This window comes from Harpia harpyja, chromosome 1 (genome assembly GCF_026419915.1).
Source record: "Harpia harpyja isolate bHarHar1 chromosome 1, bHarHar1 primary haplotype, whole genome shotgun sequence".
Taxonomy (NCBI): domain Eukaryota; kingdom Metazoa; phylum Chordata; class Aves; order Accipitriformes; family Accipitridae; genus Harpia; species Harpia harpyja.
In genome coordinates this window covers 59,827,133-59,850,358 of record NC_068940.1, presented here as the reverse complement: position 1 = coordinate 59,850,358, position 23,226 = coordinate 59,827,133, and the positions used below count along the sequence as shown (strand labels likewise).

The following is a 23,226-nucleotide window of genomic DNA, read 5'->3' as shown; positions in this document are numbered from 1 at the left end:
CTGATGAGGGTCATTTATACAAGTGAGTCATCTTTTCTGCATAATAAGGCAGTGATAGGTCTAGAGCTCAAGTAGGCATTATATGAGTTACTGTAATTCATTTTAAAATAGGACTTGATAAAAACAAAGTATCATATGTGACATTTACTACAAGAGTGTGAATAAACAGAAAGCCAGAAGGAATGGTAGGATGCATCAGGGATTTCCCCACCACTGCAGTGGCAAGTTGAGCAATAGATTTATCTTACAGGAAGTTTCCAGAGCATTAATGGTAAAATTAGTTTTTTCTAAAGAATATGTATGTTGTCAGATCACAACTTCAGAGAGAAGACAAGGCTTTCATTTATGCAGGGTGTTCTGATAATGTAAGTCAACAAAGTTGAACCAGTTAATTTACAAACAGCAGCAGATCCAGACATACATACTATGGTCTCTTGAATCTACCATTTCCTTGTGTAAAGTCAGCCTTCACTTTGAAATTCCTCCTTGTACTTATTTTTACCATTTACATCCTTCTTAGTTAAAGACCTACATTTTGTGAGCAGCTTTGCTAGTTCACTTAGATGTTCATTCCTGTACCGCAGAGGAATTTTTTGGTCTCCATTAATATTACCTGTATATACATTGTGGCAGTGGCTTAAGTGCCCAACTTATGTAAGTACTAGATAAATACATAAATCACTATATACCGTGCAGGGAGCAGAAAGAAGTATTCCACATGCAGATTTACCCTGAAATAAGAAAATTTATTTTAATTTGGATCTTGCCTTACTTTGGTGCATGTGCATATGTAATCCAGTCCTAATGGACTTTGAGGTGTATTATCTAAAGAGAAAACAAACAAACAGGATGAAAGAAAGGGAGTTTTATTATTCTCATTTTTCAGACAGGAAATTAAAGAAATGAAAATATGTGGAAGACTTGGACCCCTATTGAGATTTCTAGATCTCTACCCAGGGACCCTAATCACAAGACTTCCTTTCTCCTCAAACATAATTATTACTATTTCCATTGCATATATTTTGGAAAGTTTTTCATGTTTCCACATGAAATACTAATTTTCTAACCCTGAACTTTCCTTTTAAGCAAAATCAATGAAAAGCTATTGTTGCTTTTAGAGATGCCAGAGAGAATTATTACCATCATAGGCAACAATAAAAAAGATATTTTCACCCTCAGTAGATTGAATTACTGAGAAATAACCTTATAATTACTGTATAAAACACCCTGTTTTAACACTGTTTTTAATATCCATAAATTTTCTGATTTATTTTTCACAAGCCAGCATCAATGCGCTAAATTCTGCCTTGCTTTAAGCTGGTGCAATTATGCTGACCTCCATGGGACTTCACCTGTTGCATTGATAGCTCTTAAGAGGCACACTATTTTTGGATGAATATTAGTTAGGAACAAAGGGAGAGGTCTGATTTCACTAACATTGATTTAAATAAGCAGAGTAATTTTCTTGAAATCAAAGGAAATATTTTGGAGTTCTAACAGTATATCAGGTAAATCTGCTTTAAATTAGGTCTTTGTCAGACCAGTGGGGAAAAGAAGCCTTTTGGTATCCCCCAGTGTGGGATTCAACAGTGGAAATGTCAGGGAGTCCTTGCATTACAGTGAACTTGCCAAATGAACCCTTGTCCCTCACTCCTGCAGATCTTGGTTCAGATGACTTAGCAACCTGCAATGCTCAGCTGGCTCAGGGTCTTCAGGAGAGGGAAAGGAAATCCCCTCTCAGCACAATCACATTGCTCGCTTGCAGCTACAACCAAAAAACTGGCTGCTGGACCCAGGCAGAAGTAATAACTTCTGGTTTAGTTCAGGCTGTTGATCTTGTTTGCCTTTTCTAGCTGGCTGATGTTCACCAGGTCTTCTGCAATTCAAAGTCCTTGTCTGTCTCTGAGGTGAAACTAAGAGGCTTGTTACCTGCCCGCTGATTGCCATTGTTGAAAGAGGAAACAATTCAATGCAGACTGTCTGCACCCTCATTTTGTGTTCAGTTAATACATACTTAAAACTAGGCCATCCATTTTCTGTTCATCTTTTTTCTCCTGGTACAGTAAGAAACCATGCGAGTGCCCTCTGTGAAGTTTTTCTTTTCAAGGGGATATATTCAGCTTTAAGGTTGGAAAGCATACAGCACATACCTCATATTTTATAGGGAGTATTTGTTTTATTGCATGTACAAACAATACGAATGTGATAGGTGTAGAGTCCTGCCTTAATTGCACTCAGGCTGGATTCATCAGTTTCTGCCTTGTTGGAGGTGTGTTAGAACAACAGCATTGTCTGACTGGATTGCCTGCAAAAACATTTTTGATCCTTGGCTTACCCCTTTTACTGACAGAATTACCAGTAGCACCCACCAGTACTAGTGGCTGCAAAGACGTCTGCAGACTGCACCCTTTCCAAAGGTGTTTTTTGGCAAATAGTTGGGAACATATATATGTTCCTCCTACCCCAAAGTGGGTGAGATTAGGAAAAGGCACGTAAGAATGATTTCTTTGAAATAAAATATTTCCACTCAATTTATAAAACACCCGTCTGTGAGGGTGATCCATTTTACGTTTCCTTTCAAGAAATCATTTTGGTCTGAACTAAGTGTTTCATGTGACCTAAAATTTATTTCTTTACCTTTTTTTTTTTTTCCACTTCAGGTCTGCCTGAACTGTGTTTTGTTATTGGTTTGGGGGGGTTTTTTGAGGGGGTCAGTAGGGTGTTTCGAGGGAGTTCTTCAGTCTGCAAACAGAAAAATCCATTTGTTTCACAGCTGTAGGTGTAAATGTTTTGACTTCTGACTTCAATGGATAGCTTCTCTAGTTTACAGTGGCATAAATGCAACGACAAAAAAAAATCAGGCCTTTGGTGGCACTATTTGATTTAAATAAAATATCAGTGTAATTAGTTAATTCTAGTATTTCAAATGAGAGTATCATTCCCCCCTTACTGCAGATTTGAAGCCTACAAGAAATTGAAGGGGCTGATTCTGACAGTAGTTACTTCTGTTTTAACCAATTGCAACTCTGCTGACCTCATGAAAAATTACACCAGATTTATATCCTGGTGAAGAGAAATCAGAATCAGACCAAGAACTTGGAACTTACGTTATTTTTAGCACAAAAAAATCCCTTGTTTTGTAAAGCACAAGAATTGCTACAGGGCCCATAAATATTTTGTGAATCTGGTCAACAGATAAAAGTAGAAAATACTTAGAACATGAAGAAATTCATCTGTCTGTCTATTGACAGTGCCTTATGGAAGAACAAGACTCTAGGTACAATAAGGCAATAATGAATTTAATGAAAAAGCTACAGACATTCAGGTTGTAAGCTGAGCTGCTGTTGAAAAAGATAGTACATATTTTTGCCCATATAGCAGAATTCCTTGGCTGAATGTCTATGAGTAGATTTCCATTGATAATAAATATGGAGGAAATTATTTATTGTAAATGATAATTAGACTTTCCCCAGGCTATGCATTCAGCCAGTAGCAGATACTGAATAATAACGTAGGCATTATTTCTGACATTCTACCTCCACACAAAACAAAGAGGACAATAGGAGCTAAACCTTGCCATGACTTTTGTTTAAAATACCGTAATACCAGCATAGGGGTAAATTAATATTTTCATGTGATTTTATGTAGTGACATGTATAATGTGGAGTATAAGTCACACCACATCTTTATCTGTGAACTGGAAAAATCACAGTCACAAGAACACACTAACACAAACTCTCTCGAGTTTACCCAGGACTGCATTAGGACTTGCATGCAGGCTAACTTTAAGCAGTCTTTGCAGGATCTCAGCCTCAGATTTTAACCAGTTTGGAATTGATCCTTGCAGCAAAAAAAATTCTTCAGTTTATACTTGCAGTCATCACTCACATTCAGCTAACAGCAGTTCTTCTGTTACCTCAAGCAATATGGAGCTATGCTTTTCTTATAAGAGGATCTCAGTTTCATATACCCTCTTGCCATCAATTTATAGTGCCTAGCACAGTGGCAATTGCAAAGACCTCAGAAACAATACATTCCTAGCCTATGTGTTTTTAATTATATTTCCAAGTTTCGTTTGCTGTTGGCAACTTGACGGTATTTTGATTTTGCTGAAGTGAAATATATGAGTTTCAAATACAGCTTTGAAATTGATTAGGAATTAATATGGCAGCATTACAGACACAGTAGATTTACTGCTGCTTTTGCAGCTCTGTGTGAACTCCCATACGGAAAACCTATTGTGACCAGATCCAGAGTGACATGAGCAAAGTGGCTGAGACTGGAGATAAGAGATCAGAGAAAAGGAATCAAATAGGTAAAAGCGTAAGGAGAGTATATCATGGCAAAAAAAATTATACCCACCCCCCAGAAAAACCCAGAGAGGAGTCACAGGAAAGGTGTGACATGACTGGATTATGGAAAAGAAAAGAAAAGGAAAAAAAAAAAGCTTTCGAGGCAATCAGTAAGTTTAAAATAACTGGTAAATGTTCTGTACACCTCTCAGAAGAACACTAACAAAATTAAACCTGGAATCACGTAGTTAATGCTGAGCGCAGTCCCGTGCAGCATGCATAAGCATGCTCTGGCAGTGCTGCTTCTGGGGCAGGACTTGCAGCTCATTTTGGGGAGCAGGTTTCTTGCTGACACCAAATGAGATGGAAGTGCCTGAAAGGAGGGAGGGTGCTCTGTGGAAATGTTACATATGTGACTGCAGTAAACTATCAACCCTTCTGCCTGTCCTCTTCTGTAGGAGCTGCATTGAGAGCACAATTTTTGGCATGTTAAACACACAATTGTTACCAGTTTATACGTAGCTTTATGTACAGAGCAGGACTGCTAGTGAAAAAGAGAACAGTGGGTGTATGTATGTATAAACAGTGGCTTTAAAGTGCTGTAGTCAGTCCTGTGTGAGCTTGTGACTTCTTACATGTTTATAGTCAAATTAAGCCTTCCAAACGTGAATGTGGCAGGAGCCTGCTACCACCTGAGATGCAATATGCTCACATAGTGCTGGTGCAAGGAGGGGGAGCACAGGCTCATAAGTGTTCATTGCTCTATCTTTAGAAAAGGATTAGCAGCAGTAATCTCCCCATTGACACACAGACAGCAAACAGTTGAACAGCATCCTTGTTTGCATGCCTTCTCCCCTCACACAGACTTTTACTCAGGTTTCTTGTTTTAGTGGCTATCACTCACCTGTTACTTTATTAGAAATATGGTTTTGACTTTAAGGTTTTCAAACTAAATGCTTCCTTCAACTTTGGTCACACTTCTCAAATCTCACTTTGTATACTGAGATTTCAGCAAAACTCAAATGTCTAATGAAAAATCAGTGTCTCAACTGATTTGGTATCTTATATATTCTCCATGAAACCTGGAAAATACAGAACTTTTCAAACACATGGTATCAATTATGGTGTTTATGTCATTTTGACTTTGGGGCAAACTGACCTAACCGCAGAAGATTCAGTCCTTCCAGCTTTCTAGATATCTGGATTCAGAACCAGATTTGGATTTTGGACTGACCTGTATCTTTGCCAGCAATCTTTCCACTGCATTCAGGAATCATCTGTATCATTCAACTTTGTGTCAGGGCGGTGCATCTAGTAAGGTCAAGTCTGGAGCTGAAAGCAGTGAAAAGAAAAATATTCCATATAGGTCAGGTTTAGATCTGATCTTGTTCACGTGCAAGTCAATGAGACTTCAATGTAAGCAGTTAGCTTACATGGAAGTAGACCTATTTGGTGACACTATTACATTAGAAATAAATGAAAGTATCCAGATGTATTTCCAGCTTCAAAAATGAGGATCTTTGTAGAGTAGCTGGCTTAGAATTTTTAAAGAAGCCTTATATATGTTCTCAGTCAGCAATGTGTCCCTAAGTATTAAGTAGGATTTATTCTTCAAAGGGCAAAAGAGAAGGTCTGTACCTAAAAGTCTGATTTTTAATATGAATATTTGAATAAACAGTTCCAGGCATGTATACTAAGATTGCATATTGCACTGTAAAACAAGATTGTTCGGAAATATTTTCTCAAATACCCAACATAAAGCGTCATATTATCATGGTCTGACCTCACATTGCATTTTTAACATTTATATATGCAAATGGTCATATTTACATGTGCACGTGCCGTTCACACATTCAAATTAAAGGCAAATAAATGTTTTAGATTAAGGAGATTAATTTGGTGTGTCTTACGGTTGACACGCTTTCTACAGAGGCTAGATCACTGAGACCCAAGTGCTGGGCTCTTATCCAGGAAGACAGATGGCAATTTCCTTTTGATAAGAGTTCATTTTTTTAGCAGCAAGGGAGCCCTGAAGTAACCATTTTTCTTGTGGGGAAAGGATCTTTCAGAAGCCAGATAAATCATTTTAAAATAGACAAACACAGGAACCAAGGAACTAATCAACCTGAAATGAGCTGAGTTGCAGCCCCTTTCAGAAAGTTTAGGAAATGCTCTTTGCTTTCATTCTTGCCACACATGGGAACTACTTCAGAAAATTAGAGAATTCAGATAATTTTTTCAGTACTCTTTCCTCTTTTATGAGCACCAATACAATTTATGATTAGTAGCAATGCAAAATTTCATCAAGTCAGATGAGGTAGTTTGTTTACAGTATGTTTACATCATGCATAAAATAGACAGTTGTAGTTATATTAAAGACTGCATAAACATAAAGGTAACTAACCAGACTAAACCAAGATGGCTCTGTTTAATTAAAATCTGGAACAGTGTGTGCCAGCTTATACATCTCTGGAACATTTCATACTTCTAAGTTATAAATGTGGACAGGCAGGAACCCACAAGACTAGAATCTGTGGGTAATGTATAAGTACTGACCTGCTGCTAAAGGAGTCAGTCAGCTACTCTTTGTAGTTATTTATATTTATTAAATATATTTAAATATATTCGCTCTTCTTTTTGGTAAACATATAAGACCCAGCCTCAGACATGCTGACACCTTCGATTTAGTTTCTCTTGTAGGATTAGACACAAACAGGATCCCTTTCCTCTAGTTTCCTTTCCTCGCTTTTCTATCTGTCACTAATAGAGCAGAAATGAAAATGGCTAGGGTGGTTTCTACTCAGTCCTTGCCCATGCCTTAATGTATTCTTCATTATTCATGTCTCCAGCAGTTTGGTCCTAGACATCTGGGAACGATGTCTTCTCTTTATTTGCTTTGCCATGGCTCTATTAAAAATATGCCTTTTTTTTATTTTGTAAGTTATTATCGTAGTTTTTTAGACTGGTTCAAATTTGACCAGCAGCACCTTGTTTACAAAGATATTGTGAGAAATTTTATGCGTCCTCCTCTATCCATGCCATATCAAGGCGTACATGAGCATTGCGTGCTTCCCATCACCTCAGGTCGTGTCGCTTTGCATCGAATCAAGTCATGTTGCATCAGTGATACCACTATCAGTACTTATTCCTGATAGAAAATTCAGCATAGATTTAGACAGCAAATAGCTCAGCCACAATAAATGTATATAATGAGCAGATTAAGTATCTGTGAGAACCAGATATTTTAAGTGTCCCTGGCAAGTTGGTGCTTTCAGATATTCCAATATCCTTGTCTCTACATTGTATTCTGCACATAAATTTCTGATATATGTGCATATACTAAAATGTCTGTCTAAGCAGCCTATTTGGAACCCTTACCATCTACAGCCATTTGCAAATACAGACCTCTGCAGTTTTGAATTAACCAGACATTATTGGATGGGTCTGGATATCGTAACTACATTGTAGTTTATAGGTTGATCATATCCCACCACTGTACAAAAACCAAATGTTGACAGATTTATTTTTTTCATAATTTGGGATTTGCTTCAAACATTTGCCTGCTGGGGCATGTTTTCAAGGAGTTATGCATGGTTAGGCACTATGACAGCCATTTTATTAGACATATTACCCTGTTGTTCATGTATAAATGTTAAATGTTGTAATTATCCTATTACATAAACTAAAAAACATAAACTAAAAACAAGGGAGGGGAGGGTCACAATAAAAAAAAAGTCTCTAACTGATATCTAAAACACATAGCGTTTCCAAAATGTTTGATCATAGTATCTTTTCGGATAAAATTAACTTCTTTTGTTTTATGTTACCTATGTATTCTCTCTTGGCTTTCTTGGGATCTGCATGTTCACAGGTTTCGTGAAAATTTGACTTATTTTTGCCCAAGACCCTAAAAATAAATTAAACCAGCAGAGCTCAGGCACCCACAGCTGAAAAATTTGGCTGCAAAATTCTATAAAAATGCTAAGTGGTCTTCTTATTGTTGATTATTACAAACGTTTATTTGGCACTCATCACTGTGGTATCTACGTGCTTTCCCAGGATTAAGTTGAAGCAGTCTTTCCAGTGTCTTTTTTAAAATCCCTTCAGGGATTTTGAGATTCAATGCAGGTCCAGGGAGCTATCAACTGGTACAAGGTATATATGCATATTGAAGACAATTGGGAATATACACATTAATACTATGTAAAGAATTTGCCAGAAGATCTACTAGGGACTTCCAGGGAAACTGTACTTCTGCAGCAATTCATTCGTGTTTAGAAACCAAGCATATGGGTATCTAGGTTGGAATGCTCTGCTTCTGTGTCTTCAAAGTATTGAAGACACTTGCATATTGTTTTTGTTAGATATAGTCTACAGTTAATGTAATGGGATGGTGTGGTGGGTTAGCTTTGGCTAACAGCCACCCCCCCACCAGCCGCTCGCTCACTGCCTCAGTGGGATGGGGGAGAAAATAGGATGAGAAAGCTCACTGGTCAAGATAGAAAGACTGCTTACCAATCCCTGTCACAGGCAAAACAGACTCAACTTGGGGATAACTAACTTAAATTTATTGCCAATTAAAATAGATTCAGGTCATGAGAAACAAAAAGACAAATATTAAAACAACTTTCCTCTCCCCTCTCCCAGATTTAACTTCAGTCCTTCACTCCTGACTCCTCCACCCACCCCCACTGGTGCAGGGGTATGGGGGGCTGTGGTCAGTCCATGACAGTTCCTCTCTGCTGCCCCTTCCTCTTCACACTTTTCCCCTGCTCTTGAGTGGGCTCTCCACGGATCACAGTTCTCATCAGGAAATATCCATCTGCCCCAGTGTGGGGTCCTCTGAGAGCTACAGTGGGAACACCTGCTCTGCTGTGGAGCACCTCCTCCTCCTCCTGCTTTCTCTGACCTTGGTGTTCCCTCTGTAGTGTTCACTCTTTTTTTTCTCACCTCCTTCTCTGCAGCTCCCCTGCTACCAAAACCTGGCCATCTACACCCAGTAAAGATGATCATGCTGGTCACAGTAATGAGGAAGGTACCAGAATATCCTCAGAAGCCTGTGCTCAGTTTGAAACAGTCTGTTTCCCTTAAGGCCAAGTGACTACTACCCAGAATATGTCTCACGAGCCACTGTGAAAAAATGGGAATAAAACCCATTAGATTTTAACATGTAATTCTTTCATAATCTAAACACAGATAAAATTCATATAGATTCTCAGTTAAAAATTCCCACGAAAGCAAATGCCATGCTAATAAAAATTTCATTTCTATGATCATTTTTCATATAGTCTGGATAGAAAAATGTCACGTGTTTCTGATTGAGAGCCATTACTGAATTCTTCTCAAATTTTAGAGTTATTTAAATAAACAGATTTTTCTGTTTTCCCTTGAAAAGCATTGGTTTAGGAGTAGCTGATCAGTAGCTGATCTAGCAGTGTGATGCTCCCTACAGAAAGGGTTGTCTGAGAGCATAAGAGACTGAGGATCTGTGTCATGGTTTAACCCCAGCCAGCAACTAAGCACCACGCAGCCGCTCACTCACTCCCCCCCACCCAGTGGGATGGGGGAGAAAATCAGGAAGAGAAGTAAAACTCGTGGGTTGAGATAAGAACGGTTTAATAGAACAGAGAAGAAGAAACTAATAATGATAATGATAACACTAATAAAATGACAACAGCAATAATGAAAGGATTGGAATGTACAAATGATACGCAGTGCAATTGCTCACCACCCACCGACCGACACCCAGCTAGTCCCCAAGCGGCGATCCCCCGCCCCCACTTCCCCCAGTTTGTACACTAGATGTGGCGTCACGTGGTATTGAATACTCCGTTGGCCAGTTTGCGTCAGCTGTCCTGGCTGTGTCCCCTCCCAACTTCTTGTGCCCCTCCAGCTTTCTCACTGGCTGGGCATGAGAAGCTGAAAAATCCTTGACTTTAGACTAAACACTACTTAGCAACAACTGAAAACATCAGTGTTATCAACATTCTTCTCATACTGAACTCAAAACATAGCACCGTACCAGCTACTAGGAAGACAATTAACTCTATCCCAGCTGAAACCAGGACAATCTGTCAGTCCCTAATCAAATATGCTGCTTTTCTACACTAATTTAATCTCTAGGAGATATCCAGAAATGTGATTTTTTAACAGCCTTCCTGAAAAACACCGATACTATTTTGTAAAATGAAGTTATGCCTGCTGTTACTCCACAAATGTCCCTCCATTCTCCATTGCTGCATTCAGATAGTGTATCTTCACTCTTAGCCTCTCCCACAAGTCCTTTAGAAAACACACAAGATATAACTTTATTCTTATACTGGCACTACCTAAAGTGACCTTACCTTTCAGGTCGCAGGCACATTTTTTCATATGATGCTCTGGCATGCTGAAATGTCTTGGCTTTTCATCAGTCAAACTGTTTGGTTTTTTCCTTATATTTTTTTGAATGAGTGATGTTGTAATGAGTAAAACTGGCTCTTTGATTTCCAGACCAGGGGAATGAAAATTCAGTAGGATATGCCTTTTATAGAGAAAAGTAAAATTACTGTGTAGGCTATCAAATCTGATCTTGTATTCAACAATACATGAATGCTCGATCAGTTTCTCATAGCAAATTCACTGAGATACTAAGTTAGCTTTGGAAAAAAAGAGAGACAGAGGGTATTCTTCCAGAAGATAAAAGTATCTGTGGCTCTCAAGAAAGCTGCTTGCAGCATTGACTCTACCACAGTTTTCTTGAAGTTGTTCTTTTTGAAGACTATTTCTTAAGCCCAGAAACTCTTACTTCACGTGTCACAGTTTTAGGATCTTATAAGTAGTGCCTCTTTCATCCCCCATCATTTTACACATTAGTTTTATTTGAGTTCTGTTTGCTGTAGTGGAATGGCTCCTGCTTTACACTGAGTTAGAGCAGAACAACTTTCATATGCTTTTCCTTTGAAAGTTCTGCTTTGGGAAGTCAGAAAAATGTACTGAAGCTACTCGGTTATTACAAGATTCTTCCTCATAAAGTTTGCTTCCCCATATAATCATGTCATTAGCAGAGGCATCCTTGAGAGGGCTGGCTGCTACTACCTGTTGTTATGGCTGGTGTTTTGAGTGGCAGCAGAAATTTGAGCACTGGAACTGACAGCTCCAAATGTCTCTGCCTCACAAATTAAATCATTATTTAAATACAGAAACAAAATATTTCATAATATATTTCTAATATTTCCAATAAGTGTTCTCAGGGATCCAACCTGCAGTGGGAAATGGCATAAACCTCTCAAGTCAGAGATTTTATTTTTAAAATAAAAGCAAGATATAATGTGTTAGAAGTTACCTTGGTGTCTAGACATAATGAAATGAGGTGTGTTTCTCTATCCCCAGTTTGCGCATGATACAAAAGGGGACAATTTAACAGAGTGTAACTTGCAGTCAACAGCTTCCCAAAGTACTCAAAGAAAAATGCATCTTCTCATTTTTAATCAGACTTATGAATAGATAGGGATGTTTTTATATGCACTTGGAAGTCTGTTAACCTGTGAGTTGGCCCATTCACTGTGATTTTTCCTGGAACATGGTACTATCCAGGGTACCTATGCATATCATAGGCTCTGCCATCATTTTTAATAAGTAGCTTATCTCTGTGATGCAACTAAAAGCAATCCTGAGTGTCTCCAGGGTTTGTTGTAATTAAATTTTATTGTTGTATTTGAAAATGTACAGTTTTTGAAAAGTAGAGCAAGAAGAATGGAAAGGAGATTCTAGAAGGTGATAGTCTGATTTTTAGAAGGTTTTAACCCTTTGTAGTTTCCAGATTTACAAGCTTACTTATGCTCCCCAAGTAACTGTTCCTATATGCAACTGAAGCCATAAACTATAGCAGCTAGTGTAGTTTATTAGCTGATGTTAGGTAACCGTGCAAAGATTATCATTTATACCTGCAGTCAGATGCTGTAGGATCATAGATGCAGTAATTTATGGGTTCCTAATAAGATTGTAGAAGGCCTTTTCTGAAAGTGTTACACTTTCACTGCTGCCCCTTTCTTCTCCAAGTATTTACAGCTACAAGGGAATTCCTCCAAGTCCCAGCGCGGCCCATGAAGTGCTGTGGCGGAAGGCAGGGTTTACCAGCTTCTGATCTGGACAATAAAGAAATGTCACTGTTTTGAGCAGAAAACAGACAAGTTTATCTATACTGTTATCTGGCATTGTACTGCCATGCTCAGGCACCACCACCCAAGTCACTGAGGAGTGCATGGAACTACATTTGGGCTCACACCTTGTGCAGTCAGTGGAATTGCTTGCACTCTGCATTCAGGGACTGAGCTTCGCTTTGGTCATTGTGCCCGTCTCTGCTCTCTTCACAGCTCATCAGGACTGCTAATCAAGCAGTCATTGCAGTTTCCCCCTTTGTGTTTTATTCCTGCTTGATTTTCTTGCCGTGGGATGCCACGGACTGGTTTTGGAGATTCATATAACAGTTTTTTTCCAAATCAAAATATTTCCTCCAAAAAAGTAATCTCTTCTGTCCAGCATTGCTACTGATCTTTATTTAGTTATTTACTTTCCAATTTCTAGAGGGATGGGATGTGCCCAAGGCACCCCTTTAGGCAACACTTTATATCAAGGTTCCATTTATAAATACTTCATGAAGGGCTAATGAATGATTAATAGATGTTTTAATGTATGACCAATCAATTGTTGTAGATTTCGCAACGTCCAACAGACAAGTAGGTTTCTTATAAGCATAGATTATAACCATATCTGACATCTTCTACTGATGGGCTTCTAAACATCTATAACATACACACTACTCATATCTGTAACATGCTTAAAACATCTACTAATCACCGATTAATTTTTTATAACCTATTTTGAAGCAGAGCCTGTCTGTGGAGTACATCCCTTACTGGTGTCTGTGACTCTCCATTTCTATAGGATTGATAATTTACTCGTCATCTAAGGACTTAGAACTCCTACTAATTTCAGCTCAAATATTAAGCTTTTCTGAGTTAGCTTCAGCATTTTCATCTCAGCCTAAGAAAAAATGTCTTTGCTGTCCCCAGACTTTTTTCTCCCTCAAAATTCTAGCTACTTTACCCTGGTAATGTGCATTTTGCAAGCTCTGCTAAAACGCAATGATTCTTAGGGGGCAAACCCACTCTAAAATACATTTTCAGCCTGTTGAACTCAAGTTTTTTGATTGCTCTCAGGACAGCTGTCCCAGTGATGATGGTTCCCAGCATTTTTTTTTTTTTTTAACTGTCATCCCCATGTGCTTGGTTCAAAGTTTGTCCATTCTTAGAAAAGGATGAGAAAATATAAACTTCACATTAATCCAGTGAACAAGCCATCTCCTGGAGGACATTTGATTCTGACAGAGAAACACACATTTTTGTATGTTGGATAAACCCAAGTGTTAATAGGAGTGTTCCTTTGTGGGATTCCCATAGTCTCCTAAGGTGAAAGCCATGACTGTGCTCTATGCTTTATGTGGAGCACGCAGGTAGAACAGACTGAAGTGGGCAGTACAACTCACTTCCTGAAAATTTATGAATCCTTCAATTAATCATTTGCAGTTGAGAAGCAGTAAGTTGCTTAGTATCATATTTTGCAAATTAATTTTGAATTTTTAATCAGTTTCTACTGAACTTAATCACAGGGTTGAGTCCTCTGCTGTGATTTATCTAGATGTTGAGACCAGTTCTTTAATGATATACAATAAAAGGATCTGCAGGGTTTTCTCATTTCTGGGGTCATTAGTAAAATAGTCTCTGTTCTGAATATCTCCAAGTAAATATCCCACTGCCATTCAAATCAAATGCTAATCTTTCACTGATTGCTATTTGCAGCAGGATTAGGCTGTTACACCTGCGGCATTAACACATTGAACCTAAAGAAACACATCAAGCATAACTCAAAAAAAAAAAAAAAAGAATAAAGGGTAAAAAAAGAGTTTTATTCTTCAACATTAACATTGAATTTGCTCTGGCTTTTTAAAAACCATTCATTGTCAAAGACACCAAAGTCTCAGAAATAAGAACCTCTCAAAACTACTCAAGCTCTTGGAGTAGACAGTTTTTTACCCACGTTAGCACCATCACTTTTGTGTTATCCAGTTAGCACTCCGTGTTTGTCGGGGAGTTTACCATGATCTTCTCTTTCTTTTTTCAGCTGGTTAATAATCCACTAGCCAGTCAAGCAGCAGCGGCTGCAGCAGCAGCAGCCATGGGCTCAATAGCAAGCTCCCAGGCCTTTGGCAATGCCCTCTCCAGTCTTCAGGGGGTCACAGGTCAACTCGTCACTAATGCACAAGGACAGGTGAGTAGAAGATGGAGCAAACAGTGAATTCTAATGGCAGGCTGATCTTGGGACAAAAATGAGTTCCGCTTGTATGACAGCAATTTAAAAGTGCACATATTGAAGATAAATAAATATTGATTTGCCAGACAAGGTAAGAAATGGAAAGTCTGAGAACTGGGAGGAAGTTAAGAGCTGTTAGAAAGTGTTTTCAAGCCAGAAAGGGCTTAGGGTTTGCTTTATTTTAATTCAACCTTTTGAAAAGATCACAATAGTGCAGTAATATGGTATTTTAAAAGTCCAGCAACCCTGTGATTCTGAACAAACATACCAGCTGTCTTCTTCCACTTATATATACCTAATAACAGACAACTATATTAAAGTGCTACTGTACTATTAAGACTACACTTTTTTGCAGATTGTAGCATTTCTGTATTACTTCATTTCTAAAAAGGTATTAAAGGTTTTAAGTAAAGGAACACAAATTGTAATGAAGTATCTGGGATGAATTTAACTGGGTGGCTTACTCATTTGTTGATTAAATAAGTTAAGTAATTTACAATGAATCTGCCAGTCTGTAATGCAATTTGGGAGAAACTTTTGCTTTAAAGAAAATTTTCCAAACAGAAACTTATGGTTTGTCTAAGAGAGAGATTGTGCATTATCTGCATTTGGGAGCTGTTTATTTGTTGCAAACTATTTCAGTTTCAGTCTTAATATGATGCAGAAAGATATGCATCTGAACCCATATATATATAAATAATTCCATTGATGCAGCATGCTTAAGTACCTTTCAGATTGTGGCCACTGTCATTCTTTATTGCATTTACTAGGACTAAAATTAACACAACTACTTGTTTCACATAAAGTCACTGCAACAAATCTGTCAATGTAACTTATGACGGGACCTGGTAACTGAGCAATTTGAATGTCTTTATTCTAAATGCTACAGATTGCACATACAGTGATATCCACAGTGCTTATGTGGATGTTAGGCCCTGGTAAACATGTATTGAAATGATGCAGCTTGGATGATATGTGAATCTAATGTTTAGTTTCTACTCTTACTGTGAAGAGCAGGTTTTTTCCTGTTAATTTTCTATCACCACGTTATTTAATTGGGATGGGGTGACATTTTTTGTTTTGGCCCATTAGAAAATAAAAGACAACCCTTTATAGGAGTGTCATCCCCCCCCTTTTTTAACGTAACACATAAACAAAGATGCATCCTGAGCTTCACTATCACCATCCAAGTCCCAGGAAAAAAAAATGCTGACCTTGTTATATTTACTGGGTGGGTGCAGAATTGTTCCATCACTACCCCGAGGGTTGAACGATGGAGCTTGTCAAAGTGAGGCCTTATCTAATGAATCATCTTATCGCAGGTGCACACCACACATATTAAAGGAGGATTGTATGAACAATGTGCCCTCTACAATAACCTTTCAATGTCTACTTTAACCCTTGTTTCAATCCCTTTTCATCAAAGGATCATTTTATGCAGCCAGCTTTAAATGGAGGCTCTCAAAAGCCTATTAAGATTTCTGGAGGGATGGGGTATTGGTTTGGAAAAGAAGTTGGTTATAATACCTATAACTCATAGTCAGATCAGCTCTAACCTAGAGGCCTGCTTGTTTCTATCTGTGCTCCAGAAATGCTTCACAATCACCAGTCACATGAGGCACTTGGCACCAAAGATGTTCATTGTAAGAGCCGAAGATATAAACCCAGACTAGTTTTTCGATAGTTTTCCCTTTACGTGTTCTCCACAGAAAACATAAGTGAAGTGTGGCCATTCATTGTATGTTTAAAAAAAATACTACTGTGAAGATATCACTGAATGAAACTATAGATTCCCTCAGGCTGAGTCTTGTTTATCCCACACATAATGTAAAGTCCAATAATTCCACAGGTTGCAGAGAAAGAGAAGAGAAAGGAAGAATCTTCCCTATTGTTGGATAAAATTACAGAATCTATCTGTTTGCCTAGCTCTTTTAAATAAGAGCTGTCTTTTTATTACTTGTTTTTACAAATGTTCCTTGGTTTATAATCAGTACTGCAGACCTCGCCACAATATAGAGAAATATTGATAATGTGTGTAATATAACACCCATTTTTATAATATTCAGCGTAAACCCATATTGCTTAAAGCACACTTCTGAAGCTATCTGTCTACTAAACAGGACTATTCAGTGTAATTAAACTACATTCCAGAAATTAAATTACATTCCCTGCAAATTAATAAAATTATACCAACTAAGCAAGAAAAGTGAAGAGTAATTTGGGATACTCCATTTCTGAATGATCTGCGTGGACTCATTAAGGAGCCAGATTTCCATCATATGTTAAGAATCTGCCCTTTGAAAATTGTCCCTTTCAAAGAATCACAAGTGTGACACCCAAAATTCACTCCTGCAAATATAAGGCTGGATGACTTACCAGACTGTTTGTATGTGCAATCTTTGTAATTATACGCTGCTTCTGTTACAGAAATTATGGGCTTGTAAATGTCCATCTGTCTAGCTAAATATATGGTGATCAGTAATCCCTGGAGACATTAAGCTATAGGTCAAATCCAAGATACTATGGCAAATTTAGGGAAATGATCTTTTAAATGACATATGGCATGGCCTTAATTCCCAATAATCTAGGAGTTTTTACAATCACAGTAACAAAATTATATATATTATTATATAATATATAATAGATATGCTATAATTTATATAGCATATTTGTTATTGATTTATTGAATTGACAATTATGGTTTTTTTGTTTGTTTTTTTTTTTTTCTTTCGATGGCGATATGAACTGTAATACCAGAGCTCCCCAAGACCACTGTAGCAAAGAGATCTAACCCATTGGAATAATATGATCAGATCACCTGATTAATTTGATATAGTACAGGTAGAGGACTCTAAATCAAATTTTCATTTTCAGAGGCATATTATGAAGAGCTATTGGCCCATGTAACGCTGCTTACATTCTGTTTGCCCTCAGCACTTTCCACGAAGCATTTGCAGGACTGGGGTTTCATATCTTAAATTTAAAGGCCAGGGTAGCAGAATTGCTAGATTCCACCCTGCCAATAGCTACAGTGATTTCAAAGAGAAGCTGTCTACCCACTTGGCTTCAGCCTGCCCTTACAGTAGGATCCTAGTGCCATTGCTGCACTTGGATTCTTCAGAGATGTAACAACGAGACATTTCTCTTTTTCGCTCTGTTATTGCAAATGAAAGAAAATATTAGGCATTTTGAGTGGGGTTTACTATGTCTATTAAGTACATGAAATGTGTATTTTGGCTGTTTTCTTGGTCTTTGTGAGGAGATGAATGGCAGAAATATGGAAGCAAGGTTGATGCTTTTGGTTTCCATAAATACTTCCTGCAAGCCAGCTTCCTACTTGGTGAAAACATAGTGCTTAATTGTCATCAGTTGCGTTTGTATAAGTCCCTTGACTTCAACAGGATCAAATACATTTCAACTAAGGGTACTGACTAAGTTTAGTTTCTTTCTTGGAAAGATGGGAGTTGTCTAAAAGGAGAAAAATGCATCCTAATTCAGCAATTGCAAAATAAAATTTTACCATAAAGAGTAAAAATGTAGCATGATAAGAGTTGGCATTATGAACTGTCTTGTGGTTAGAGAGGGCAATACATCCTATTTCCTGGTAGGTTAATAGAAAAACCTAAGTAAGCATGGTGTAATTGTGCAGTACATACTTTAATTGAACAGTGAATTTAATTGGGATGGCATCAGTACAGTCTAAGAATGCCCTTGGAGGAACTCAGGCTTCATTGTGCCCATGACTTGCTCTTTAGATGTGAAAACCTTCTGTATCTGAAAAACCTTGAGCACAGCTCCACCCTGGCAATTAACAAGAAATAACTAATTTTTGAGAGTTGTAGTCCACAAGTAGCTCAGGAAACTAAATAGAGAGAGAGGCATTGTTGATCCAATTAGATAATAGGAGTACTTTGGTTCTCATTATTCTGATGAGAGGGTACACATTTGCTCTTTGAGCTTCTTGATGGTAAATGGTGCTAATGAGGCCTGATGGATTCCCTGCTCCTAACAAGCCTCTCAGCAGTGCGAGTGATTACAATGGAGATAGATTTGATGGGATGCGCTCCCTTTTGTAGTGTCTCAGCTGCTGACACTCTGCGACATAATCAGGTCACAGAGCCGGTCACAGCCATCAGCAAAAGCCATAGCTCTATGCCTCATTATTAAAGTGCATTATTCAGTTCCAGGCCTTCACAATACTGCCAAGGGCCTTTTTTTCTTCTTTTTTTGTTAAGCATCAGTTCTCAAATACAAGAGTTAATAAAATCATCAGCTAAAGAACTAGTAAATTAAAGAAATGGAAATAAAGCACTCCCTTTCAAATTCGTTGAAGGATCACAATTAAATAAGCAGGGAATTTCTCATCACCACACACTGTACAGTACAATGTAATATGTCATGTGCAATAACAACAGGGAATAGGATTTTAAAAAATAACGTTGTCCTCATTGTGGACTGGCTTGGAAAGTACTAAAGTATCTTTCATTCCAAAGGAAATTTCCGTCTTCCCAAATATTACATGTGTACATGTAGGTACTATTATTTTCATCATTTTTTGTAACTACTTTTTCTGAAGTAGTAAGAATTACTTGCAAACTGAGTTTATAATTCTAAGCATGGCAGTTGTCTTGTCTTAGTTAAAGTGGCTGAGGCCACAATCTGGAAAATATATGATAGGCCACAATGCTAGGACCGCTCTGTTCCCATTGCCTTCTTTTGGAGGGTGAGCTAATTACAAAATGGTGTGGAAAAAGGTGACTGTAGCATTTTCTTTCTGTTCTGATGATGTTCAGTTGGGGCTATCTCCCCTCCAAAAGAAAATACACTTTTAAAATCTAAGGTAGGTTTTAATGCAGTTTAGTTAAACAGGTGAGAAAAAAAATTAGTGGAGAGCCTGATTTTATTATTTATTTATTTATAAACTTTTTGTTTCAGTTTCATTTTAGCTGACTATGAGCAGGTTTCAGCTAAATAGAAATAAGATATTCTAATACAGAAATGTATACCTTTACAGGGATTTACACTGTTTCTGTTAAATCACTGAAGTACATATTCAGTGACAATAGTATCATTTTGTGTATCGACACAACCAAAGGGAATAATACATTGGGGTTTTTTGCTATTGCTCTTGTTCAACTCTACAGTTGTTATTCCTTTTTCTTGCTGGTAGAGTATGCTATGATGAGCAAATGAGTATGTATACGCAAAGTTGCTTGTAAAACTTTCAGTTCTCTTGAACCACAGATGCAAGACTCTCTTGACAGCTACAGGTCAAAGTACAAAGTTAGCATTATCAAATTAGCAGTCATTTCCAAGAAGATATATAGAGACTGGCAGGTGACCTAGTTTTTTTTTTTTACACTAACCAGTAAAATTGGCAGCTCTCAGTGGGAATGCAGTGAGCCTCCTCATGGAACTTAAAAGGAGGATGTTGGTCATTGGTTTGTTGGGGTTTTTTTTCTTTTTTTTAACTCTCCCAGAAGTTCTAGGAGGCCCAAAGCCATGTAATGTGTAACACTCCTCAAAGTCCTTCTGAATATGTGCAATTCATACTGTTCTCCATTAGCCTTTTCTCTTAGCAATTGTTAGTGTTGCCACATCTGTTTCAGCTATGCAGCTCTAATACATGCTAACCACTAAAGTTTTAGCCCTCACAATACCTAATAGTGTTCACAAAAATCTAAACAATAGTTGTTTAAATAGTGACTGCTAACAATGTCTTCCCAGGGCTAAGATTGACAGAAATCTGAGTTGGTGGTATCAGAATGGTATATATTAAGGAAATTTCATGACAAGCCTGAGATAATAAAAAGAGGCACATTTTGAGGGAGAGGCTAGAGGGAGGGATTGTAACGCTCAAATAATACTAGCATTTAAGAACATTTCTTGGAAAACCCTTTGCCAGGAGAGTCTGTTTTGACAGACCTTCATATTAATATGTTGAATTTCTGCTGGGTGGAGTCTGACTCTCTGTTTTCCCCCCTCAAAGTTTTACTGGGCTGAATACGTGTAGTTCTGCTGTTTGCAGGAAGAAAAAGGCACATACTATGAGAAAAGGTCAGTTGTAAGGGAAGATTTTTTTTTACCATTGGTTTCCTCTCCCCTCAGCTAAACATTGGGGATGCTGTTTGTTTAATTACCTCCCATGTGAATTTGAATCAAAAGACAAATAATTCTTTTAACTTACTTTTGCTGACTGTGTCTTTATTTTATTGCACTATTTATCTAACCTCAATTTTAGCCACAGTGGCATAAATGTAAAAATGTATGGACCAAACTCGCAGGTCATGCAAATTGGTGGTTTCATTGAAATGGACAGGGACAGAGAGTGAGGCCAATTATACCAAAACTAGAGCCAGCTAGTCTCTTTTGCCTATTTTAGGCAGTGATCACTGATAAATTTTCAATATCCACAACTGTGAAATCCATATTGACATTTTTTAAAATGGTGAAATTTAGAACAGTTACCATCTGCAACATAGAAAAGTGACATTCGATTAGCCCCTTGTAACAACAAGAAGTTCAGAACCACTGTGGTGCCACCACATTTAACGAAGGGAATCTAACTTTTTCACAGGATAAAAAAAAGGGCAGGGTAAAAAAGATTCAGAAATTAATTACCCAAAGAACCAACCATAGCAAAAATGTTGCAAAAACACAGTATGAGCAACTCATACCCTGCTCAGACAAAGAGGCCAGCTTTGAAGTAGAAGCACCACCACTTTCCTCCAAAGCTCCAAGAAAATGAGTACTAGGAAGGAGTAGTTCAGACTAGCTGATAAGCTGCAGTCAAAATTCTAATGCAGGAGACTCTGGTATTCCCCCAAAACAACCAAGACAAGAGCTGGTGTGTTAAATAATATTTGTTACAAATAGCAACTGCAAAGAGAACACCATTATTTAAGAAGAGTACAGAACTTTTCCTTACTGGAAAACACATATTGGAGCAGTACTGGATCACAACTGAAGTCTCCAAATAGATTTTCCAAGGAAAGGATAATTGTGTATTGAAATTTCTGTCAGCTTGAAAATGTTCAGCATCTATCTAGAAATGCCACTGAAATTTCTTTCATCTAGCTTGCAACAAATCTTACTTTGAGTACTAAACTTCACACTTCAGATTTGTAGCCCCTTGCCTGGATCTCTGCCCAAGGTACTGTATCTTGGATGTAGATTTTTTCAGAGGTGCCCAAGTCTTATTTTTAAAAGCAACTTATATACCTGTAAGAGCCTGAGGTTGCTTCAATCAGTGTTACGAGTCTTAGTGCTTGAAGGCATGTCTGTGCACTGTAATGGAGCGTTGCAAGCAAACTCCACAAGACAGTACATTTATATGTCTCAGTGCCATACTAGCACAGATCCCAGAAGCCCAAACCTTTGGTAGTACGGTGTTATGGCTGGACTAATTAATTCTGCTTCTCAACAAGGTGACATAGGATCTAGCTCATTAGTTACTAGCTCTGGGCTCTTGGTAGCATGCTGTATTAAGTGGAGTAAGTATACTTTGAAGAGAGCCGTAAAAGCCTGAAGCATTTAGGTACTTTTGAAAATGTTATTCACTAATCTAAATTAATTCTTTCAAGTCAGAAATACAAGACATACCTGTCCTTTTGTCATTGCCTTCTTAATTACTTTTGCATGGAGGAGAAAACCAAACTAACTACTAGTTCAGCTTAACTACCATTTTCATGAAAGCTAACTAGTCACTAAAAGGAGCACCTACCACTCCTATAATCTGTTCATTTTAGCATCATGAGGTGGTTATAAGCATGGCAAATTTTCATTGTTATCACCAGTGACATACATCACAGTCAATGAAATCTTTCTGCTCTATGGAGATTCTTACACTGCTTTCCTTATCATCATATCTTATCACCTTCCAGTAACGCATTAAGAAACATGACTACTGACTGTCACAAATTGGTCTTCCTCCCAGGAGAAGCTTGTAGAATAGTCACATGTTTGATAATGGCATTTCTTTCATTTTGTCTGTCTTTGTTAGGAATTTGTTTGTTTCACTTTCCTTTTAAAGTTTTGTTTTCATTCAGATTTAAAAGTCTTTATGAAGGGTTTTCTTAGAGATGCATATTGCTTATATCTGCATTAGAGAAAGGCAGATAACAGAAATGTACTTAGCTTTTGCAGCAGAATGTAGTGAAGCCAGAGGTGATAAAACCAGGAATGTTCCTCAGCTACTGTTGGAATTCATTCCAAGTCCTTGACCTTCCCCTGAAAACAAACTCTGCTGTACACAGAGAAGGTTTGACCATTATTATCCTGGAAGACTGAATTTGGTAATTACAGATTTCATCCAGGAGCATTAGGTGGCCAGTTAGATTCCTGGGAACCAGATGACAGAGGAACTTGAAGGCAAAGGCTGAAGTTTTCCTAAGTTCATTGAAAATTCTTTAAGATGACATAAACAAAGCAGTGGACAGAGTTGATGTGTGTAGATGGTGCCGAGAAATGTGCTTTCTATATCACTGATGTTTCCCAAACAGTGTAAGTGTCATGCTCAGGAATATTGCATCACTGCATGCCTTCAGGAGTAGACAAAGTTGAGAACAATATGAGGCCACATCGT

The 23,226-nt window shown here is 37.8% G+C and overlaps 1 protein-coding gene across 3 annotated transcripts in view; it reads left to right on the top strand.

Moving 5' to 3' along the window:
- POU6F2 (POU class 6 homeobox 2) overlaps positions 1-23,226 on the top strand; it is a 320,035-nt gene that overhangs the window by 246,964 nt on the left and 49,845 nt on the right. For all 3 annotated transcript variants that reach the window (XM_052796135.1, XM_052796153.1, XM_052796145.1), the window contains exon 6: positions 14,454-14,600. In XM_052796135.1, the coding sequence (XP_052652095.1) occupies positions 14,454-14,600 (147 nt within the window). The remainder of the gene's footprint in view (positions 1-14,453; positions 14,601-23,226) is intronic.